This window comes from Gallus gallus, chromosome Z (assembly GCF_016699485.2).
Source record: "Gallus gallus isolate bGalGal1 chromosome Z, bGalGal1.mat.broiler.GRCg7b, whole genome shotgun sequence".
In the NCBI taxonomy this organism is placed as follows: Eukaryota; Metazoa; Chordata; class Aves; order Galliformes; family Phasianidae; genus Gallus; species Gallus gallus.
In genome coordinates, this window is record NC_052572.1 from 810,705 (window position 1) to 829,990 (window position 19,286).

Consider the following 19,286-nt stretch of genomic DNA (forward strand, 5'->3'; position numbering starts at 1 on the left):
TATGCTAAAAAAATAAACCCCCAGGTACTTCACAAAATGTTGACCTGATCCTCAGTTTCTCCCATTTCAGACCCTCTTTGTATCGTTTTTCTCTCAGCCTTCCTGTTTCCTGCATCATTATGGAAATTCCAGGCAGCTCCACAGTGTGATGGGCAGCCCAGGAAGCTATGCTCGAAGTAGAGCAGCTGTGTCTGCTGAGCAGAAGGACTTAGCACAGCAGTAATGGGACCAGTGTCCATCTTGAATAGTTTTGCATTGTGTTGAGTCAAAGAAATGGAGAAATATTGTGGAGGTCTTCCTCTATGAGAACTCACTGAGTTCCAGAATTCAGAGAAGAAGAATTCCTACTAGGGGATGGGACAGCGTGAGATCAGGAACAGCAGTTGTGGCACAACTGCCTGGGGGTCTCCTGCAAGGCCTTACACCTTACCAGGTGCATGTTTTAGGTGTGTAAAACTTAAGTGTTACAACAGGATCAGATTTGAACAGCAAACAGGACAAAAGGCTGTCTGACTGCTCTGAACTTACATACTGATTTGTATGCAAACAAGCCCTCATCCCTCACAGGGAGATAACTGCAAGGCACGTCCAAGTATGAACAGTAAAAGATCTGTACTTTATAAAAATAGAAAAAATATGATGCACAACAAAACCAAAGGTGGGCAGACAGCACTGATCCTCCAGGGGACACAGGACGGCATTGAGGCACTCACCTGCCAGAAGGAGAGGTGGCTGTCTGAGTTGGAGTAGGTGGCGAGGTACCGGCCGTCAGGAGCAAAGGCCACTGCCGTGATCGGCCCCTTGTGCCCATGGATTGTCTGGCAAGAGAGAACATTTAGGGACATGGGTTAGTGGGCATGGTGGTGATGGGTTGGCAGCTTGACTTGATGACTAGGCTGGACAAGGCTCTGAGCAACCTGATCTAGCCATAGATGCTGCTGTTCATTGCAGGGGAGTTGAACCAGATGGCATTTCAGGGTGACTTCCAACTCTAATGAGTCTATGATCTTTAATGGCCTTTTCCAACCTTAATGATTCTATGGTTCTAAGAATAATAACAGAGCATTCCTCACTCGGCACCATAGCAGTGCTGAACAGATTTGTAAGAAAACACAAATGCAATAGCATCTGGACTTCTAGAAAAAGTTTCTGGAAGAGTTCATCAAACTGCTACAGTCAGAAAACAGCAAGTGCAGAAGCCTCTTCCTCCTGTTTCAGCATTGTGTCTTAGGTCTCGAATCAAAAGTATGACACTAATTGGGAAAGCACACAAAATCTATCTAAGGTTTATTGGCCAGCACCTCTGCAGAGCTAGAGGAACTTCAGAGTTTGTTTCCTGCGGGAGAGAGGAGGGCAATTTCCTTAAAATACCATTTTCTATTGGATTACCATAACGAAGACATTAGTAACAAGCTCACAAAGTATTTCTTTGAAGAATACACAGAAGCTGCTCTCTCTGCATTAAGAGGCTCTGTGCCAATTTTAAATTGGCAGGACTTGCAATGTGTGAGAAAAGACTGTAACATTCATCGACCAAAACTAGGCTGTGAAAATAAAAGCACATGAAAACAAAAGTGCTCCTGCAGCCAGCTTCAGGACAGTAAAAGATGCAAACCCACCGAGATGGCACGCTGCACCTGAAGTAAGGCTTACATTAACAATCCATTAATATATTCATTGTGCATCAGGTAAGTTGAGTGAAGTCCAACAGGACCCCAAACCTACGTCTTCAAGGTAATCACTACAGCTTAGGATGAAGATTTGAAAGGGGAATTAATTAGTTGATCCAATGTTTAGACCCATCAAACTCTGCGGCACTTAACAAGCAAGTAATACTTGTCAATAAAAAATGTTTTGGTAATACAAAGGTGGAAAATCAATAGTACTTGCACACTTGTTGCTTCTCTTAACTACTGAAAATGTGTTCCAATAAGTACAATCCTTATGGGAATTAATGTGCTCTGTTATTTAAAGCAAGTGCTTCTCTAATTGATGCTAATCCTTTCAAGCCAAGATTTATTTTTTAGTGCACTACCTAAATGTGTACTTTGCAATGCACATCTTGTGCTTCCTAGGCAAAGTGAATAAGCAGAACAAAACGAAATTATTGCTACTCATTCAAAATATTCTGCTTGCACCCATGCATTTGGAGCTCAGAGTGCCCTGGCTGGCACCATGCTGAATGCTGCATTAATGGCTGTGATGGCTGTGCTTCAGAAGGAGCGCATGGCAACACACTGCCTCTCTGCATTTTTTTCCTGCTCTGAAGTGTAATAGCGCATAATAAAAATTATTTTCTATTTAAATAAAATCTGTGCAGTATTGGTTTGGCAACAGTCTGAATCTTGCACGGCAGACAGGGTGGGACAAAGTGCAGCTGCGTGGAGCTTCCCTCTGCCCAAGCAATTGTTTTTTAATGGGAGCATGCTCCTGGGAGACTATTTGACTTCTGCACCTGTCACCGCCGCTGTCCTGTACACATGATATACCGAGGCTATGACAACCTAATTCTGAGTCCAATATTTGGCAAACCCTACACTGAACTGCATTATTCTGTTAGAGGTGACATAAAAAATAAGCACTGTATCACTGCGGCAATTTTATTTTAATAAATACTGGAATGCATACTTTAAATTGATAAAGTAACATATATACTGCTATAGAGACATAGCAATATTTTACCACATTTATTATTAGATATTTATCTCCCCAGTCCCTAGGGGTGCCTTAACTAAAATGAAACAAAAACAATCACTCACTGAGGATGTGGCATGCCTGATGCACCCCCAGAAGTACCACACTTCCAGCAGGTACCACGTGAAGAGCAGAAAGCATTGGGTCTGTCCCAGCTTAGCACTGTCATTAAAAACTCTGACTACTTTCACTTGGAACAGAGTGAAGGTATCAGCTCCAGTTTTTGCATGGGATACAGTCCCTGCACAAGGAATAGTTACGGAATGGAATATTAAGGAATGGAATGCTCTGCCGCAGTCAGCTCCTAAAGGTGCTCCAGAAAGCTGGCCTAAATACAACACAGAGCAGAAATAAATGGCAACTACAAAGCTCACTGTGCTAAAGGCAAAGACTGAGGGAAGACAGTTGACAGCCAAAGAAGCTGGAAAAAGAAAGGTGTTGAAGGGGACACAAGAGGTTAGTGAGCATGGTGGGGATGGGTTGGGGCTGGTCTTAGGGATCCTAGAAGTCTTCCCCAACCATAATGATTCCATAATTCTGTGATGAGTTCTGAATAACTACAGAACTTCTAAGTTTCATATTAATCTTGAACAGTGTGTTGGAACTCAACTAATCTTTGTACTTGAAGAAGGAAACCTCCTGTTCCCAGCCATTCATCCCAGTGCAGCCCACACCAGCCCACAGCCTCTCCCCACCAGAGCCCCAGCCTGCCTTGCCCCACCTATTGTCTGTTCTTTGTCACCTTACAACGATCCCCTCTCTCTCTTTTTTACTTTACAACATGTAATCACAATACAAATACAGAAGGGCCATGTCGCACACAGTCCACATTAAACACCTGATTTCCTGAATGCTCAGCTTTGGTCTAATCTCAGTTTGAGCAGTGTGTCTGACAAAACCTTTCCATCCATTTGTTGATTGTCCTTCAAAGAGCAGTCACATGAGACCTTCCAGGACCATGGGCTGTGTGAGCACACTCAGGATATTTTATAAAACCTCAGTCTGCCAAAGTAAACAGCTTCACCCAATAAGATGCTCAAAACGTTCTCACTTTTTACACCAGAAGTAAATTCTTTAAAGATGCCTCCTCAAAGGTTTCTATGAACACTTAAAATAAGAAGAAAACAACAACAACAACAAAACAAATCTCTGACCAATTTAGTGGAAATATCTAAAACAGCATTTACTTAAAATAGCTTCAGTGCTTTTAATAATTCAATTTCCATGCTCCTTCAAAGAGTACCAACAATTGCAGTAAAACTTTCAGGACTACACTGAGAAAAAGTATATTTACATCTTTAAATTAATTTTCTTTCTGTCCTTCAAATGGATTCTCAATAATATCAAGATAAAGTCAAAGCACATATATTAAAATTTTTAACTTAATAAAATATATAACTTAATTTTTAATCTCACAGTAATATAATTTTGCATCAACCATTACTATTACTCAGTATTAAAATGTGACTTGCATGATGTGACAGGCAGTGCACAATGAGAGCAGAAAGTGACCTTGAGCAGCAGTGTATAAAAATACATTTATCACTGGAATGGCATGCTGGCTTTCAGTCAATATGTGCTCTCATTTGTTAGGAGGTTCTCCTGCTGTGATTCCCTCATTACAATTTGCTTTTACTTCCTGGGCAAATGACAACCAGAAAATGAGGCAGCTTCTTTCTTGACCGAACTTAATCCAGAAGAAATTAGATGACAGCTGCACCCATCCAAGTGTTAAGGGGTGTTTTAAAAATGTTTCCAAAATGCACAGCCACGGACCTCAGCAGTTCTGTGGGGCCCTGCAGACAGCCCAGAACTGCCCCGTGCCCCTGAAGTGATGGCTGCAAGGAAACCATGCATGTGGCTCTCCCACCCAACTCAGCCTCCTTCCCCAACACCATGATGTCTGCAAACATTGGGTGGATGCTCTGACTTTAGGAACGTTTTCATCAGTTAGAGGGCTTCATGTGGCACCATCAAAACCAAGATGGCCATTCACTTCACCACACCTATAAACCAGATAGTCCATAACATAAGCAGCATGTTTTTCATCAGCAAAAGTAATGCCAGCATAGTTCAAATAGATGATGCAGTATCACCTCAGAACATACCCATGTGCCAGACAATTCAGTTTTGCTACTGAAATTCCTATCTCCATGATAATTACTCTTTTAAAAGACATTCCAACAGCTCATAGGCTGGGCTATACGGTGCAACTGCTAGGAAAACAATCTGAAATAAGAATTCTGAGTGCGGTCGGGATACCAATGAAAATGGGAGAAAGAAGTATTTTCTCCAGGTTTTTTCTATTTTGTGAGACAAAAAAAAAACAAATGCAATTATTTTAAATCCCTACTTCAGGGGGTTATCTTAACGATTACAAATAGCTTGTGTAAAAAATTACAAAATACGGAGAGGCATCAGGAAAAGAGCCTGTGCTGGACAAATGCCAGCCTCATGGTTTGCAGATGCGTTGCTGCTAAGTGCGGTGAAGTTTCAGATCTTGAACCACAAATCCCTCAAGAGTGATGCTGAATGGATGCAAGGAAGTTTGGGCTGATATTCCAGCACCAGAAAGCACTTTACGGGGAGAAAAGACTGAATGCTCTCCAAAAAATCACAACGTGGAATGGATTTACCACTTATTACATGGACCTCATCTAACCAACTCTCAAAATGCAAATCATACCCTTAATGGGAATAGCTGTCTAAGTTGTTAGAAAGACGCAATTAAAACACAATAAATAATAGCAATGTGAGCAATGTGGTCTAAGAGCGATCAGCAGACCGCATTTCAGGAGGGCACAGAGAGGATGGAGGTGAGGGTATGAGTGTGCCCATCCGATGGATCACCAGCAAACTCAGTTCATTTGGGGATTATCTGGGGGCACTAGGAAGGCCTCCAAGCTGCTGCGGCGGGAGAAACTTGTCCACTGTGCAGAAAGACAAGCTCTGAGCAGGCAGTTATAACATGTTTTTTTAGTTTTCTAAGAAGCAAGAATTGAAACATCTAACGTAAAAGAGTTATTAAAACAGATTTCAGGAGAAGACACTATTTTCCTAGCAAACACACGAGTTTGATACAACCTTTTCAGTGCACTGCAATAACACTATTGTGTTCCCAGATGAGACTCTTTTGTAAACAGAAGAGACCCTGGTAAAGACATCAAAACACTATGTGGCTCACAGCACCACAGACAGCAATGAGAGACTGCATTCTCCTCCAGACACAGATCTTCAAAACCCTTCATTTTCAATAAAAAGTCTGTCCCCATTGAAAGAAAGAGCTATTAAAAACTCCAATTTGACCATGAATAGAACAATGCCCTAAACTGAGTTAACAAGAGACTGGAACATTGCATGTAAGCACACAGAGTGTTCCTTCTCTCTGCGCCAGCATACTGCCAGGTCCATAAGACTCACTAACAAAAAGGATGGCTCTCATCCACCTCCATGTTCTGACCTCTGTGATAGTTTACCACTGGAGCATGGAGCGGCAGGGATGAAGAACATTTCTAGTAGCTTGGGTATGATGGTTTATAATTAGTGATGCAATCTCACTGTATCTGGAAAATAGACAAGATGTTTTTGAATTATTTTTTTCCATTAACCAGGTCCACTTTTTTCCACTCAGCTGCTCTAGATTCAATGAAATATAAAAAAGCCTTCTTCCGCTTCCCACCTGGATGGTTCCCTAGAGAAAAGCTTCTTTTAAAGAGGGAACAAGATGAGTTGAAACTACTTTTTGTGCAGGAAATGATGTCTGAATAGGAAGTAACAGCTAAATTAGGTATAAGTTCAGATATATGGAAACTCAGCTTTCTTTATGGCCCTCAGTATAAAATCTTAATGCCTACTTTTCTTCTGTCTCTGCTTCTACAGACGCTACAAACCCAGTGCTGTAATAAATCTCTTACCTCAGTGGGGGTGGGTGGCCTCATAGATGGTCAGTAAGCTTAATATCTTTTTCCAGTCTATTTGACTTTTGTATACTGAATTGTATCACTTCAAAATGGAAAAAAAGTCCTTAGTGGAATTGATTACACTGTCGGCTCCTCATCTTGATGTCAACAGCCGAGGCACAAGAGTTAAGCAGAAAGCTGAAGCTGAATCAATTTCTTATTTAATTTTTACTAACTTTGATTATTCAAGGCCCCTCCTGATTTCTGCACTTGGATTTACAGTCTTCACTTGACACCTGTCCCTGCCTTTCCCCTACCAACAAGATGTTCCTGTGCTTGCAAACCCCATATGCCCACAGGAACATGCAAGTTCCTTTAAAACAGTCTCCACACCAACTAGGAATGAGTATAGAAAGGGACAGAAGTGACTCTGAACAAAAACTACTATTGCTGATCTAAAAAGTAAACTCTGTGAATCCGGAGACCTCATTATTTTGCCTGTTCAAGCCAGAAAGTTAGAGCAGAGTTACAGCACTCGTTAATAGTGCATTCTATGGGAAGACTGGCAGTTTGCATAGGTTACTTGTAGCTTAATGAACAGAATTATATGTAAAAAGTAGACTTATCTACAGTGAACAAAGGCAGACTTGAAGCAGATCAACAATATCCAAGCTGGGTTAATGCAGAGGAGGTGGTGTGCTGTAAATTCACACCTTGGTAAACCTCCCCATGCAGAAGAGTATCAGCGTGGTCCATTCCCGTTAAATACACTGCTAAATTGCCACCAGAGTAACCACCTGGGCATAATTAAACACTGCTTTTGAAAGACATTCGAGAAACTTGAAAACGATGGTTATTTTGTTACCACATCCCTCCCACAGCTGGGATTTGCTGCTGATAGGCTAAGACCTCTTCCTGTTACAATGAAAATGCACAGAATCCCTCAACTGTATCGTTAGGCAGCTTTAGAAAGATCAGCTCAGGGTAAAGCTACTGCAGCCCATGGGGAACATGTGTCAGCAGCACGTCGCCTTCCTTCTGCAAGGAATGGAAGCAGAACTACAGCAAGGCTTGCATTTGAAACACAAGCTGTACCGAGGACAATCTGAGCGTGTTTATGTCCTGGCACAGCTGAATCACATCCCCCTAAATTCCTGCCCCGCTTGCCAGCAATGCACTTACTACTACTTCGTATTACATTACTACGGATTTTGCCTTGCAAACTTTGCTATTGCTTATGTAAGTCAGATGACAAACTAAACCAAAGAGGAAGCATTCCCCGCCTCCTTGCACATCAATATGGCTGTCTGTACCAAAGGCAGTACATACCACGGATTTCTGGAGCAGCAGCATGTTTGCACACGTGCTGCATTGTCTGGTGGACAGCACAGTGCAACCCTCCCCTTCCTGCCACAACGAGAAAAGGGCTCCTGCCTATAAATTAAAAGGCTATATTCAGTAATTATCTTTTATCTGCAATTTGAGAAGGCGTGCCCCTACTAACAAGTTTTCCTGGCTCATCTGAACTTGTCAGCATGGCAGTGACAATAAATGCACAGACACGTTCAGATTACAGGATGGCTATCTTTCCTTTACTACCTATAAAATTCCGTACCGGAGTACACTGTCTTTTATTTCCTAATCAAACTTAACTAAAGCAAGCCATTAAATATCAGTAACTACTCTTTTCAAATCTAACATTGAAAAATTTTCTGTCCTGGATAAGAAATTTGAAAATGCTTCTAGGTACAGAAATATAATATTAGGCACAATTCAGTGCCTGCTTTGACTGTCAAAGCCCTGATTTTAATTTTGCAGAGCCAAACAGAGCGCCCAGACCAATAGCACTGATTCTGCTCAGTGCTTAGAAAAGTCTCAGCTATCAGCAAGCAATGGCACTGCCTTCAGCAGGTTTCCTTACAGGAGGCTGAGCTTTCAGAAACCGCATTTTGAAATACACAGCCACCATTACAGCAATAGGCAGGCTGGAGCTGAGGTCCCTCTCTGCTTCCATGCTTCCCAACAGCAGAAAGAAGGGCTCACAATGAAAAAGCCTTTGCCACTTTTGAGACAACATGGATGAGGAATCAGAAGTACAAATATAAGCCAAAAAAACAAAAAAGCCAAAATGATTGGCCAAAAAAGTCTTAGAACAGTTGTTTACTAAAATATACCAAGCGTCATTTCTTCTTCCTACTTACACTCAGACACAACCTTCTATAAACAACAAATTCCAACCTCACTCCTGACTTCACTTTTCCATTTCAAATTTGATTTCTCTATAAAAATAGTTGGAATGCTCAATAAATGAATGAGTAAAATCAGTAAGCAGTAGACACACGCCACCCATACTGTCAGACCCAAGCTGAGGACACGAAGTCTGTATGGGTGCACAGCTAGGTTGCTAAAAGCTTGCCAGGATGATCAGGTTGCTGCCAGGTGGAGGACTGCATGGTGTCCTACAAGCTGTCCTCTTCAGTGTCTCTGACATCAAGGAATAGACGGAGTGCACTCCTGTCAAATTCCCAGGTAGTCCCACAGCACAGCTGCAATGCTAAGAACCAGGCTACTGTAAGCGGCATGGCCTGAAGATCAAGGGAGTCATTCTTTCCCTTGACCACTGCACCTGCTTTCAACCTCAAAAAACACAAAGGGCCCTGGTGAAGTCAAGCACTCTCAGCAGTGGGTTGACACTGGATGGAACTATCATTACCTCAATCCTTCTGACAGCAGTATCAGCCCTACATTCAGAACAGCCTGCACTTCCCACAGACCTAAACAAGTCTCTAAGCAAACTTAATAAATAAATAATGTCATAATGACCTCATGAATGATTATTATTGGCTTGAGATTGGATCTTAAATTCTGTAAGTATTCTCCCTGGTCCAGTGAAGGAGAAAGCTCTGCAGGGTGCAGAATGAGGCCACTCAACAGGCACTCTGATGGATGGATAGCAGAAAATTTGCCCAATAGCCTTGTATGCAGCGTTACATGTAAGATAAAATCTCTTCATAAAAAAGAGTGAATATCTGTAAAACTGGCACTAGATCTTTGGTGGCCATGTCTTCAGAATCCCTGTATTATCTATTACCCAGTGCAGGTGAAGAGTGTCTGTCTTCAGAGGAAATTCTTCATCCTTCCAACACAGCAGCCAGCCAGCCAACAGGAACACATGGACAGTCACTCAAAATACCTAGGCAGAGCTGAACAGCCAAACATGAGCTGAACCCCTAAAGTATGAGGGTAGCATTGGAGGTACTTTTCCCATAAAATTCATTGAACTAGGAGAGACAACAAAACACTTAAATGCTTAACTGTTCACGTGTCACCAACACACAAATTCTCAGGACTGAATGATAGGGGATGTTCAAACGCACAGCATGAATCCAATTTTAAGCTAGAGGAACAAAGGTATTGATATTGTGAAAGCACTATCTAGATTCCACACTACTATCATTCACTTTCTTATGTTATTGAGCTTTTATGCCATATTTCCTATCATCTGTGTCACAACCCTACTCCTTCCCTCTGCCTTCCATTCACTTAATGCCTAGTTCAGCCAGTGAAAAGACTTGCATCAGAAATCTAAGAACATGCTACAGCAGTTCTCTTTGTTTCTGTTCTGCTGCTTTGTTCCCCCCTTTTTCTGTTGTGCCTCTATCAGTGGCTAACACTGGGGTTAGAGTCTTTTTGTTTGTGCTGTGCTAGAAGGGACAGAGCCCTACTCTCAGCTGGTCCCTGTGATACAGTACATGTGGTGGTTAACACTGATAATAACATCCCTGAATCTCGTTAATACTGAGACCCACCAAAAGTAAATTACTTGGAGGACTCATTCAGTTTGAACCCCAAGGGATGAGAAGAACATGTATTTTCTGAGCGACCTCTTACGCTATTAAGGTGCCTAGAAGATTTAACAACAGGTAGAAGACTTAATTCTCACATCTTGAGTAAAGCCTTGATTAGTAACTGGGTTAGGGCCAGACCCATGCTTCAAACCCAAACACTTAGGTTTTTAAAGGAAGAATAACCTAATAGCTTGCATGAACAAAATAACTGGGGATTTTGGACCAGTACCTGCTGCCCAGCAAGAATTCACAGACAGCTTCAAATAGGGCTAATTGTATCGGCCCCAAGACTCTGGGTTCCACATACAGGCAACTGGAGAAACTTACTGACAAGCCTCACGAATGACATTGGGAGCCATTCAGGGGCAGACACCTCACACAAACGAGATGCAGTGCCTGCTGCTTACCTGTATGATGTGAAAAGGTCCGCTAAGTAAGAAGCCAGGTGAGTTCTTATGAATTATCACAAGTGTAATTAATGAATAATTACTCTAAGTCTGCTTTGGTTACAAAATAGCACTAGAGAATCTGACAAGCAAAATATTATCAAACATCGTTCAGACATTAATATTTTGCCATTATTCCAAAGTCAATGATAATCATGTATCCTAAAATCTAGTTACTTGAAATACATCTCTACAGTCTGGTAGCACTGATTCAGTATTCAATTTAAAAAAAAGAAGTTGCGCAGTATCATTCTTTTTCTGTATTAATGCACCTCTAAAGAAAGGAGACGGTGAATTTCAAGTGCTTGGTGATGATAACTTTGCTTTTAATTGCATTCAACCAGCTAGTGTGTTCTTAGTCCAGCAAAAATCACTATGCATTTTTTTTTTTTTTCATACTCTTAACAAACGTTTAACCAAAAAAAGAAAAAGAAAAAGGTATGACTCCAGGGTCATGACTTTGCACAGTATGTAAGTCACTTAAGAAAGCCTCAAAATTGTCAGTTTGTAAAATCAATGGAAAAAAATGATGTTTGGAATAGGAAGTGTAACTCGGTCAGGACGACAGTGGCATGAGCACACTGCGGCGGCATCAATGAGCTGCAATGTGCTACGTTTATCATTAGATAATCACTCCCCCAGAGGATTATGAACACACAGATGAACCTTGTGCCACACAACACACTTGGGGTGTCATTATCTCATGATAACCCCACTCCCTGCCATCTTCTATTGCTTAATTAGAGGTTACAAAGGTTGTAATAGGGCTAAGAGAACATGGTGACCAGAACTTGCAAGGAGTGATACCTTAATCAATTCAAATCCAGAGGCTGAGAATGTGCAGTCAACAAAGGTGTCCATGGGAGACCAAAAGCGTGCACTGTTTTAAGCTAATGAGCTAAAACTTAGGGAGAATGATGAAATTCATACATACACCATGCCTTATTTTCACTTGGCAATTTCAGCTTCTTCACATTGCATTTTGCTTAAGTTCAAGTGTCACAAACAAATAATAAGAAAATGTTACAGAATATTAGCTCACCTGAAACAAATTCTAGTACATTCAAGCAGCAGGAATGAGATTTTCAAGGTCTCACCGGCGCTATGCTACCTACACATTCCAGAAACTCCATCCTGACCGCATAATAACAAATAGTGCTTCTTCGTTTGAGGGTTTTATTTTTGGTTAGAAACTGCCAACCATCCTAAAATGGTGTGTTTTGTGCACCAGCAGTGTCATTGAGTGGTTTAACTGCTGTCTTCTACTGTGTTTTGTAAACAATGGCCACATTTGCAGATGGAGGAGCCACAGAACTGGTGCACTCAGAACTGTTTTCCAATTCACTGTGAAACATCAATTATCTTTATCAAATAACAGTATCTCATCTCAGTCCATTATCAAGATGGAGTCTTATTTTAGCTGGACTGAAGCCCTATCTGTATATCAAGGCTGGCCGCAGTGCCAGAGTGAGTGAAAGGCTGTGAAATAATCAATAATCATCATCAAATTGTGGTCGACAGGTTGTGTGGATGGAAGTTTTTGATGAAACCTCAACCTTTTTTTGTGCAGCTGATAAAGCTTAACCTTTGCAATACCTGATAACTATGACTCAGTTAAAGGGAGCTCTGCATACACTCAAAAGCTTTGACTGCTCAAAAAACCCTGCTGAAATAGCTTGCTTTAAGTGGAGAACGACTTCACACCATCAAGCACCTTTTTGTTACTAAGCAAGTCAGCAGACAAAGAGCTACAGCGAACGTGTTTCATGGATTGTTATAAACACACCCCTGTGCTCCAGCAACCAAGAACGACACTGGGTCTTAAAGCTGTACAAATAAAAGGTCTGCCTACAAAGGACCACCTCTGCATAACGATGAATAAAACGGCAGGAACAACAGATTCAGCAAATATTCAGCAAATATTTGCCTATTTCAGTGTAGGTAGCTTCCTATTATCCAGCATAAAAGTTGGATGAGATCACAGAGAAAAAAAGGGGAAAAAAGTTTTAAAACCTACACATGCATTACCCCAATCACTTAGCAACTTCTTTTTTTTTTTTTTTTTAATGTTATTCTTATTCAGCCCTTTTCTATAAGGTGATTTCTGTTCAAAATAGAATTAAGGGCGTGGAATAAGGTTATATACAGTATGTGTTTGGGGTTTTCAGTTTGGAGCACAGCATGATTAATCTGCAACCTGAACAGGAGAGATGTAGAGTTGATTTTAGCCATACATTTTTCTTTCTAGCTATCAATCAGTTTTTCCAGAAACAGAAATCAGAGGAAGTTTGTCAGAAGTTATACAAACAAGCAGAATATGAATTTTGAGAAGAATGTAGATTTCACATTTTCTGGGATAGAACCTCATTTGGGTAGAGCATGTCAACAAATTCTGTGAGATTGGGTGCTACCATTCAGTGCTATCTCCAAAAGATGGGTCCCAGGTCCCCAGGCCACCATGATGTGTCCCACGGGATCAGCCCATCCCCATGACCTTCTGCTCAGGGAGATCCTTGAGCTGTTCACCAATGGGAAGGCCTGGCATCCTTGGTCACACATCAGGCATTTGTCCTTTTTGCATCACAGCTCATCCTCCAAAACAGCCACCTGGCATCAGCAGAACAACCGATCACTCTTTTGCCTCTGGGGCATTAATTTCTCACACCTACCAGGCCATGAAAACCAATACAAAACCAAACAAATACCTGCACTGCAATTCAGCATGTTACAGTTGAGCCCCCAGAACTGTGGGCCACTTCCTACACCCATTTCCTGCTGCCTCATTTCATTCATTTTAAGATCTCTGTCTCATCTCTGAGATCTCTCATCTCTGAGACTGAGATCTTGAAATGAACAGGGAAATGAAGACACTGGAGGACTAAAATGATAATTAATGTCCTCCTCCTGGAAAAAATAGAATACATATGCAAGGTTAAACACACCACATGTTTCTTACGCACACTTCCAGAACCTCACTTAAAACTGAGTTTTCTTTTCGGACAAAAGAACTGATTGCAACAGAAACTATCCCCTTTTCCAAACAAAAAACCTCATGAATAAAATGCACACTGCGACTCTCAGCCAAAGTGAAGAGCCCCCAGTGATGCAGCCAAGGAGATCACAACTGGTTACCCTTAGTACTTAGCTACTGAAACAAATTATGATGACTCGAGTAGGTTTTCCACCACTGAAAACTGAAGACCAAAACTGATGATCTTCTGAAAGCAGTCGCTGCCTTGCAGTGCTGGAGTCGAGCGTTCTGCCCCACGCAGGAGCCTGCAGGGACTCTTCCAGGCCTCCACTCCCACCACCCCCATCCACCCGTCAGTCAGCTCCCACCATCTCCAGTTTGGCTTTCCTGAGAGAGATGTCTCTGGTGATGAATACACGGTAAAACACTAAATGCAGCTCAAGAGACTGCTGATGCCACTCTGATGGATGTGGTACTAGGCACTATTAAAAAGAGATAAAATATCTGCTCTTACAAAGAAGCCGGGTCCTCCCGCAGCACTGCAGGTGCATTCCCCAGAAGGCTGCTCATTGACTGAGAACAACTCCGGTCCTCCTCCAGATCCCTTACATCCCACCATCTGCCTCAGGAAAATGTGGCTTTGAAGGGCTTAAAATATTCTTGTCACAAAACCGCCACTTCTCCAATGATGGAAAATGCTGAACAGATTCATCGGTAAAAACTGCCAGACTTTATTTCCAAACGTAAGTCAAAGTTTAGCTAATATTCTAAATAACTCTAATTTAAGCTTCAGAACAGAATTCCTAGTGCAGTTAAATACTGTAAATTCCCTCTACTGGTAAATACTCTTATGTAAAAACAAAGAAAGCCTTCCCATTGCCCCAGTGGTAGTTAGTAATAATCTAAATTAAAGTAGTATTATTGTAACAGATGTCACTATCACACAGTGTTTACCTCCATAATGTCAAGCAAGTTATTTTATAATAAAGAACAATTCAATGCATTTGAAAAAAGCTGCTCACTTACCAGCTAAAGCAAAAAAGCGCTATCGTTTGATATTTTCCACAATCAGTTTGGAATTTAATATCTGAGCATTTTAAAAGTGATCCTGATGTTTTAATATTGCCTTACTTTTCCTAGTAGTATTTTTTTTTTTAAACCCCCATGGAATGTTTTGATTATTCTAACGCAGTTTTGATGCAGACCCACATAAAGGGTCTCTCAAATCTGCAGGAAAAGGATGCAAGATCAAACGAGATGCTTTTTCTGCAAGCCAGCAAACATCATGCAGGATGGAGCGCAGCTACCAAATGCAGGTCCACACCAAAATGGCACAGAGCCTGAAAATTGTGGCAAATCTTTGCCCCACATAAAATAAAATGCTCTCCAGAAAGGCAGCTGTTGTTCTATGGGTAGAGCAGTTGGCTTCCAGAGCTGGGTAGCAATAAGATAGTATGCTTTATTATGAGTGTCATGGAGACGGTGTGAAAAATCAAGAGCCATAGGCAGTAAGCGGCAATGGGTCAATAATGTTCACCGAGACATTGTGTAGATAATCAACAACAAGGCCCTGGGTTCTCTATGCACTGCAAACAGCTGAAGGGCAAATCAATACAGCCATGGGAAGGACACTGCCCAGCGCCGCTCCCCGCAGCACGCTGCGGAGGGCACCCTAAAAACAAATGGATGCAAACTTGTACCGCTGTAATGCCATGCACTCAGAACTGAGCAATGCTTGGAAAATATCAGATAAATAGGAGAGATGGGGAGAGAGCCCATCCTCGGTATTAAATTACAGAAGAAAATAGATACCAAAAAATACGTATCCGGAAAGCTCACGATAGAATACAACCCGGTTGTAATTTTCATTCCAATTACATCCCTAAAAATAAACTCGAATCCAGACCCCTTGAAATGAATAAGACATACACCTGAAAGAATGACTTTAACACAGAGCAGCTTAAAATTTGGAGTACGATAATTAATGATCTGTCTTTTAAATCACTAAGTGGAAATCATGCATTAATAGATGCATCTGTGCTGTAGCAGTGATGCAAACCAAATGCAAAATACTGAAAACGCAGACAACTGGCTCTGAGGCAGCATTTTCCTGGCAGTATTAATAATTGACACCTTGTTAAATAAGTGATACTAATACTGTAAATTTCTCCGGAAAAAACCTATCATATGTGAATGTTGATTTATTATTTGTTAAAAAAGGTGATTCTTGACATCCATCATTCTATTAATCATTAGATGTAATTTCTCAGTCACTGTGTACAACCACCTTTCTTGAAAACAAAGTAAAAATACGCTGGGAGGAAAAAACACATGAAATGCTTCTGTTTTCAATTATTCCAGCCAAAAAAGCCTCCCTTTCTCCTTCCAGGGGATGATAAAATTCCTGTCCTATTTCACCTACCGTGTAAAAATAACATAACCACATTTAACCGGGCGCTTACTTAGGATAGGTTTGTTCTGCTGTTGGCAACTGCTACAGAATTTTCTATAAAGTATAAATGGTGAAGTGACAATCTCAGCAAAACCAAAAAGCCACACTACTCAGATCACAGATCTTGCTATGGAGATTGAAAAGGGACAGATATTCGGATATTTTTTTTAGCATGACTGATACCAAACCAAACCCTTTTAAGCCTTATTTTCCCCGCGTTAACTATTTCCGTATGCGCAGCTGTAAGTTATTGGATTATATTTTCATGAATTATTTAGGACAGCCCCCAGCAGCGGGGGAGCAGCGTGTGCCGCAGCCCTGCTCTCATGCAGAGGGCTCCGGCACCGTGGGGCGAGCGGACCCGCGCCAGCCCTGCAGCACTGCTCCAGGCAGGGAGGACGGGTCCCGCTCTTGTGCTGAGCGAGCAGAGTTTGTGTGGTTTGATATGCACATGATGGATGGGATTGATTGCTGCCAAGTGCTCCTCGTAGCAGTCGTTTCCCCCGGACCCGCAGGAGGTGGTGGTGGTGCCTTCGGCTGGCTTTGGTGGTAAAGCAAATGTAGTTTCATTTTGGAAAATATGCCAATAAAAAGGCGTTCAAAGTTCTGCACTTCTGTGCTTTCCCAAAGGTAAGGAAGGAAATAGGATTTGGGGAGTATGATTGGAATACATAAAAAAATATGTCTAAAGATGATGAAATAAACCAGAGAGTACCTTCTGGTGAAGGGGTTTTGAAGTCCTCTCTTCTTTTTACCGTACAGAACAAAGGCTGTAAAAGCACAGGGCAACAGCCAAGGAAAGGAAATGGTTATTTAAGCTAAAGGTCAGTGCTGGAATAAAGACTTAAATAACCATAATTATATTGGTGTGGGAATACATGAAAGACTTCCAGCCCTTGATTTTTAACCCGTCGGTATTCTGGAATCCCTTTTCAAGCACAGCAGAGTGTCCAGAAGTCCCGCATTCCTCAGGCACTGCAGGCTGCTGTCCCACAGACAGTGGGACATTGCATTGCCCCTGCAATGCCCATGGCTCACTGCTCTGCCCTTGTGCCCATCTCAGCTCCCACCTCAGTTAATGATGAGTGCAATTACGATGGGGGTAACAAAAAAAACCTCTCGTACCTATGTCAAACTTTTGCTGAAAGATACTTCCCAGCTAAGTGCTCTAATTGATGCTTGAGCAAACTAATTAAAATATTTTGAACTTTATGAAAAAAAATAAATGCGGAGCTTTCTGAAACATCTTTTTCCTTCACAATCCTGTATTTGTTTAGTGTCTCCTAAGCAGCTTGAAATCTTTAACTATGAGGAATAACTCAAAAGATTGGATTTGGAATAAGAAATTTGTATCCAATAGATGGCGTTGCCTCCCAATAGTCGTCTATCTGTCTCTCCGCAGATTTCTCTGATCTTTTGAACAAAAATAAAATCTGCAAAGGACCCCTTTCTTACCCATCTTTGCTCTCCATAGAAGCTTACTAAGAAAGTAAGAAAACAAGTATTGTGCGCATTCACCAACGCATCAAATTAAGGCAGTGAATTATTCAGGCAATTTACTGGCAGAAATCTGGGGCTAGTTCCAGGAACCCAACACAACAGGACATCAGCTAACATGGGAGAGACAGCACTTTGGATAAAAGGGTTGCAAACGTCAGCTATGCACAATCACCTTCAGAAGAGATAGATGGTGGTGACCACACCATTTTAAAAGAACTGAAGAAAAAAGTGAAGAGAAAGGAAGGTGCTTTAGTATGCCTGCCAAACCAGCGCAAATTGAGTCAGAGGGACGGTTTCATGGAAGATCTTGCCATGGACATGTATGCAGCTATGAGCACACTTCTGTCCTGCCTGTCAGCACCTCTGGTCTTCTGCAAAACTGCTGCAGCAATCAGACTGTACATCGTTTTACAGAATCACCTGGAATTCACATTGTGACAAAAAGATTTTCAGAATTACTCCATATACTGACAAACCACCTGGAACCAGTTCTGTAGATGAAGCATGAATCAGACAAAGGTTTAAATGCAAGGATGATGTAACACTGGTTACATACATCCACTAAAAGGAAGGACGGGCTTTGTCACCTATCTCCTTGTGCTCTGAAGACAGAGAGAATAGAAGAAGTGTATATATAGTTGTGCCCTTTCTTTTTCTTCTTTCTTTCTTCCCTCTGCAGAATGATGAAGAATTAGCCATTAGCTTGAGATGACAAGACTTCACAGGCTTATCTGGACTTCGCGCTCTTAATTTTCAGTGTAATGATGCACACAGCAAGGAAACATGGTCAGTGCCTCTTAATGGCCAGAAGGAGACGTCCAGCAATGAGATGCTTTGTCATGCTGGCTGCTGAATAGCAGGGAAAAAAGTAATGCAGCTTGTGTATTTGAAAAAGGGAATTCACAGAGCTATGTGGAGCAAGGCATAATGACAGCTAGGTGCTGATAGCTAGGTGCTGATACCGGACTGCAAGGCAGCAAAAATGCTCAGTACATCTCATATATTAATAAAAGGCAGTTCTTGTGGACTAATTTTATAGTTAAATTAATAAATCATGATTCAAATGACAATGTAAAACAAAATAGAACAGCCTACTGATACTCTTTGCCTCCATTACATAGCTGTTTATAAAATAAATACAGCCAGCTCAGCTTCCACAAGACAGCTGTCTTAACAGAAAATACCAAAACATACCATACTGTCAGCTACTAGATTTGTGAAATAAAGGACAACATTTCAAAAGACAAAATGAACCAGATGTGTACCTAAGAACACAGTTCTGCCAGGAAAGTATTAAGTGACACTGTAGATTTAGTGGGAAGAAATCCATTCTACCTTGTCTATACTGCACACTTCCAAAGGACTAAAGATTTGTGCTTTTCGTCCAAGTTCAGAAACAAAGAGCATTTCCACACAAAACCGTTACATTTAGACTAAGGAAATCCTCAAGCCAAAACAAACAAACAAACAAAAATC

General features: G+C 41.4%; 1 protein-coding gene across 4 annotated transcripts in view; it reads right to left on the bottom strand.

Annotated features, from left to right (window-relative positions):
• Nucleotides 1–19,286, bottom strand: part of WDR7 (WD repeat domain 7) — a 115,785-nt gene that overhangs the window by 4,785 nt on the left and 91,714 nt on the right. For all 4 annotated transcript variants that reach the window (XM_004948991.5, XM_040655973.2, XM_040655974.2 and 1 more), the window contains one exon: nt 714–818. In XM_004948991.5, the coding sequence (XP_004949048.1) occupies nt 714–818 (105 nt within the window). The remainder of the gene's footprint in view (nt 1–713; nt 819–19,286) is intronic.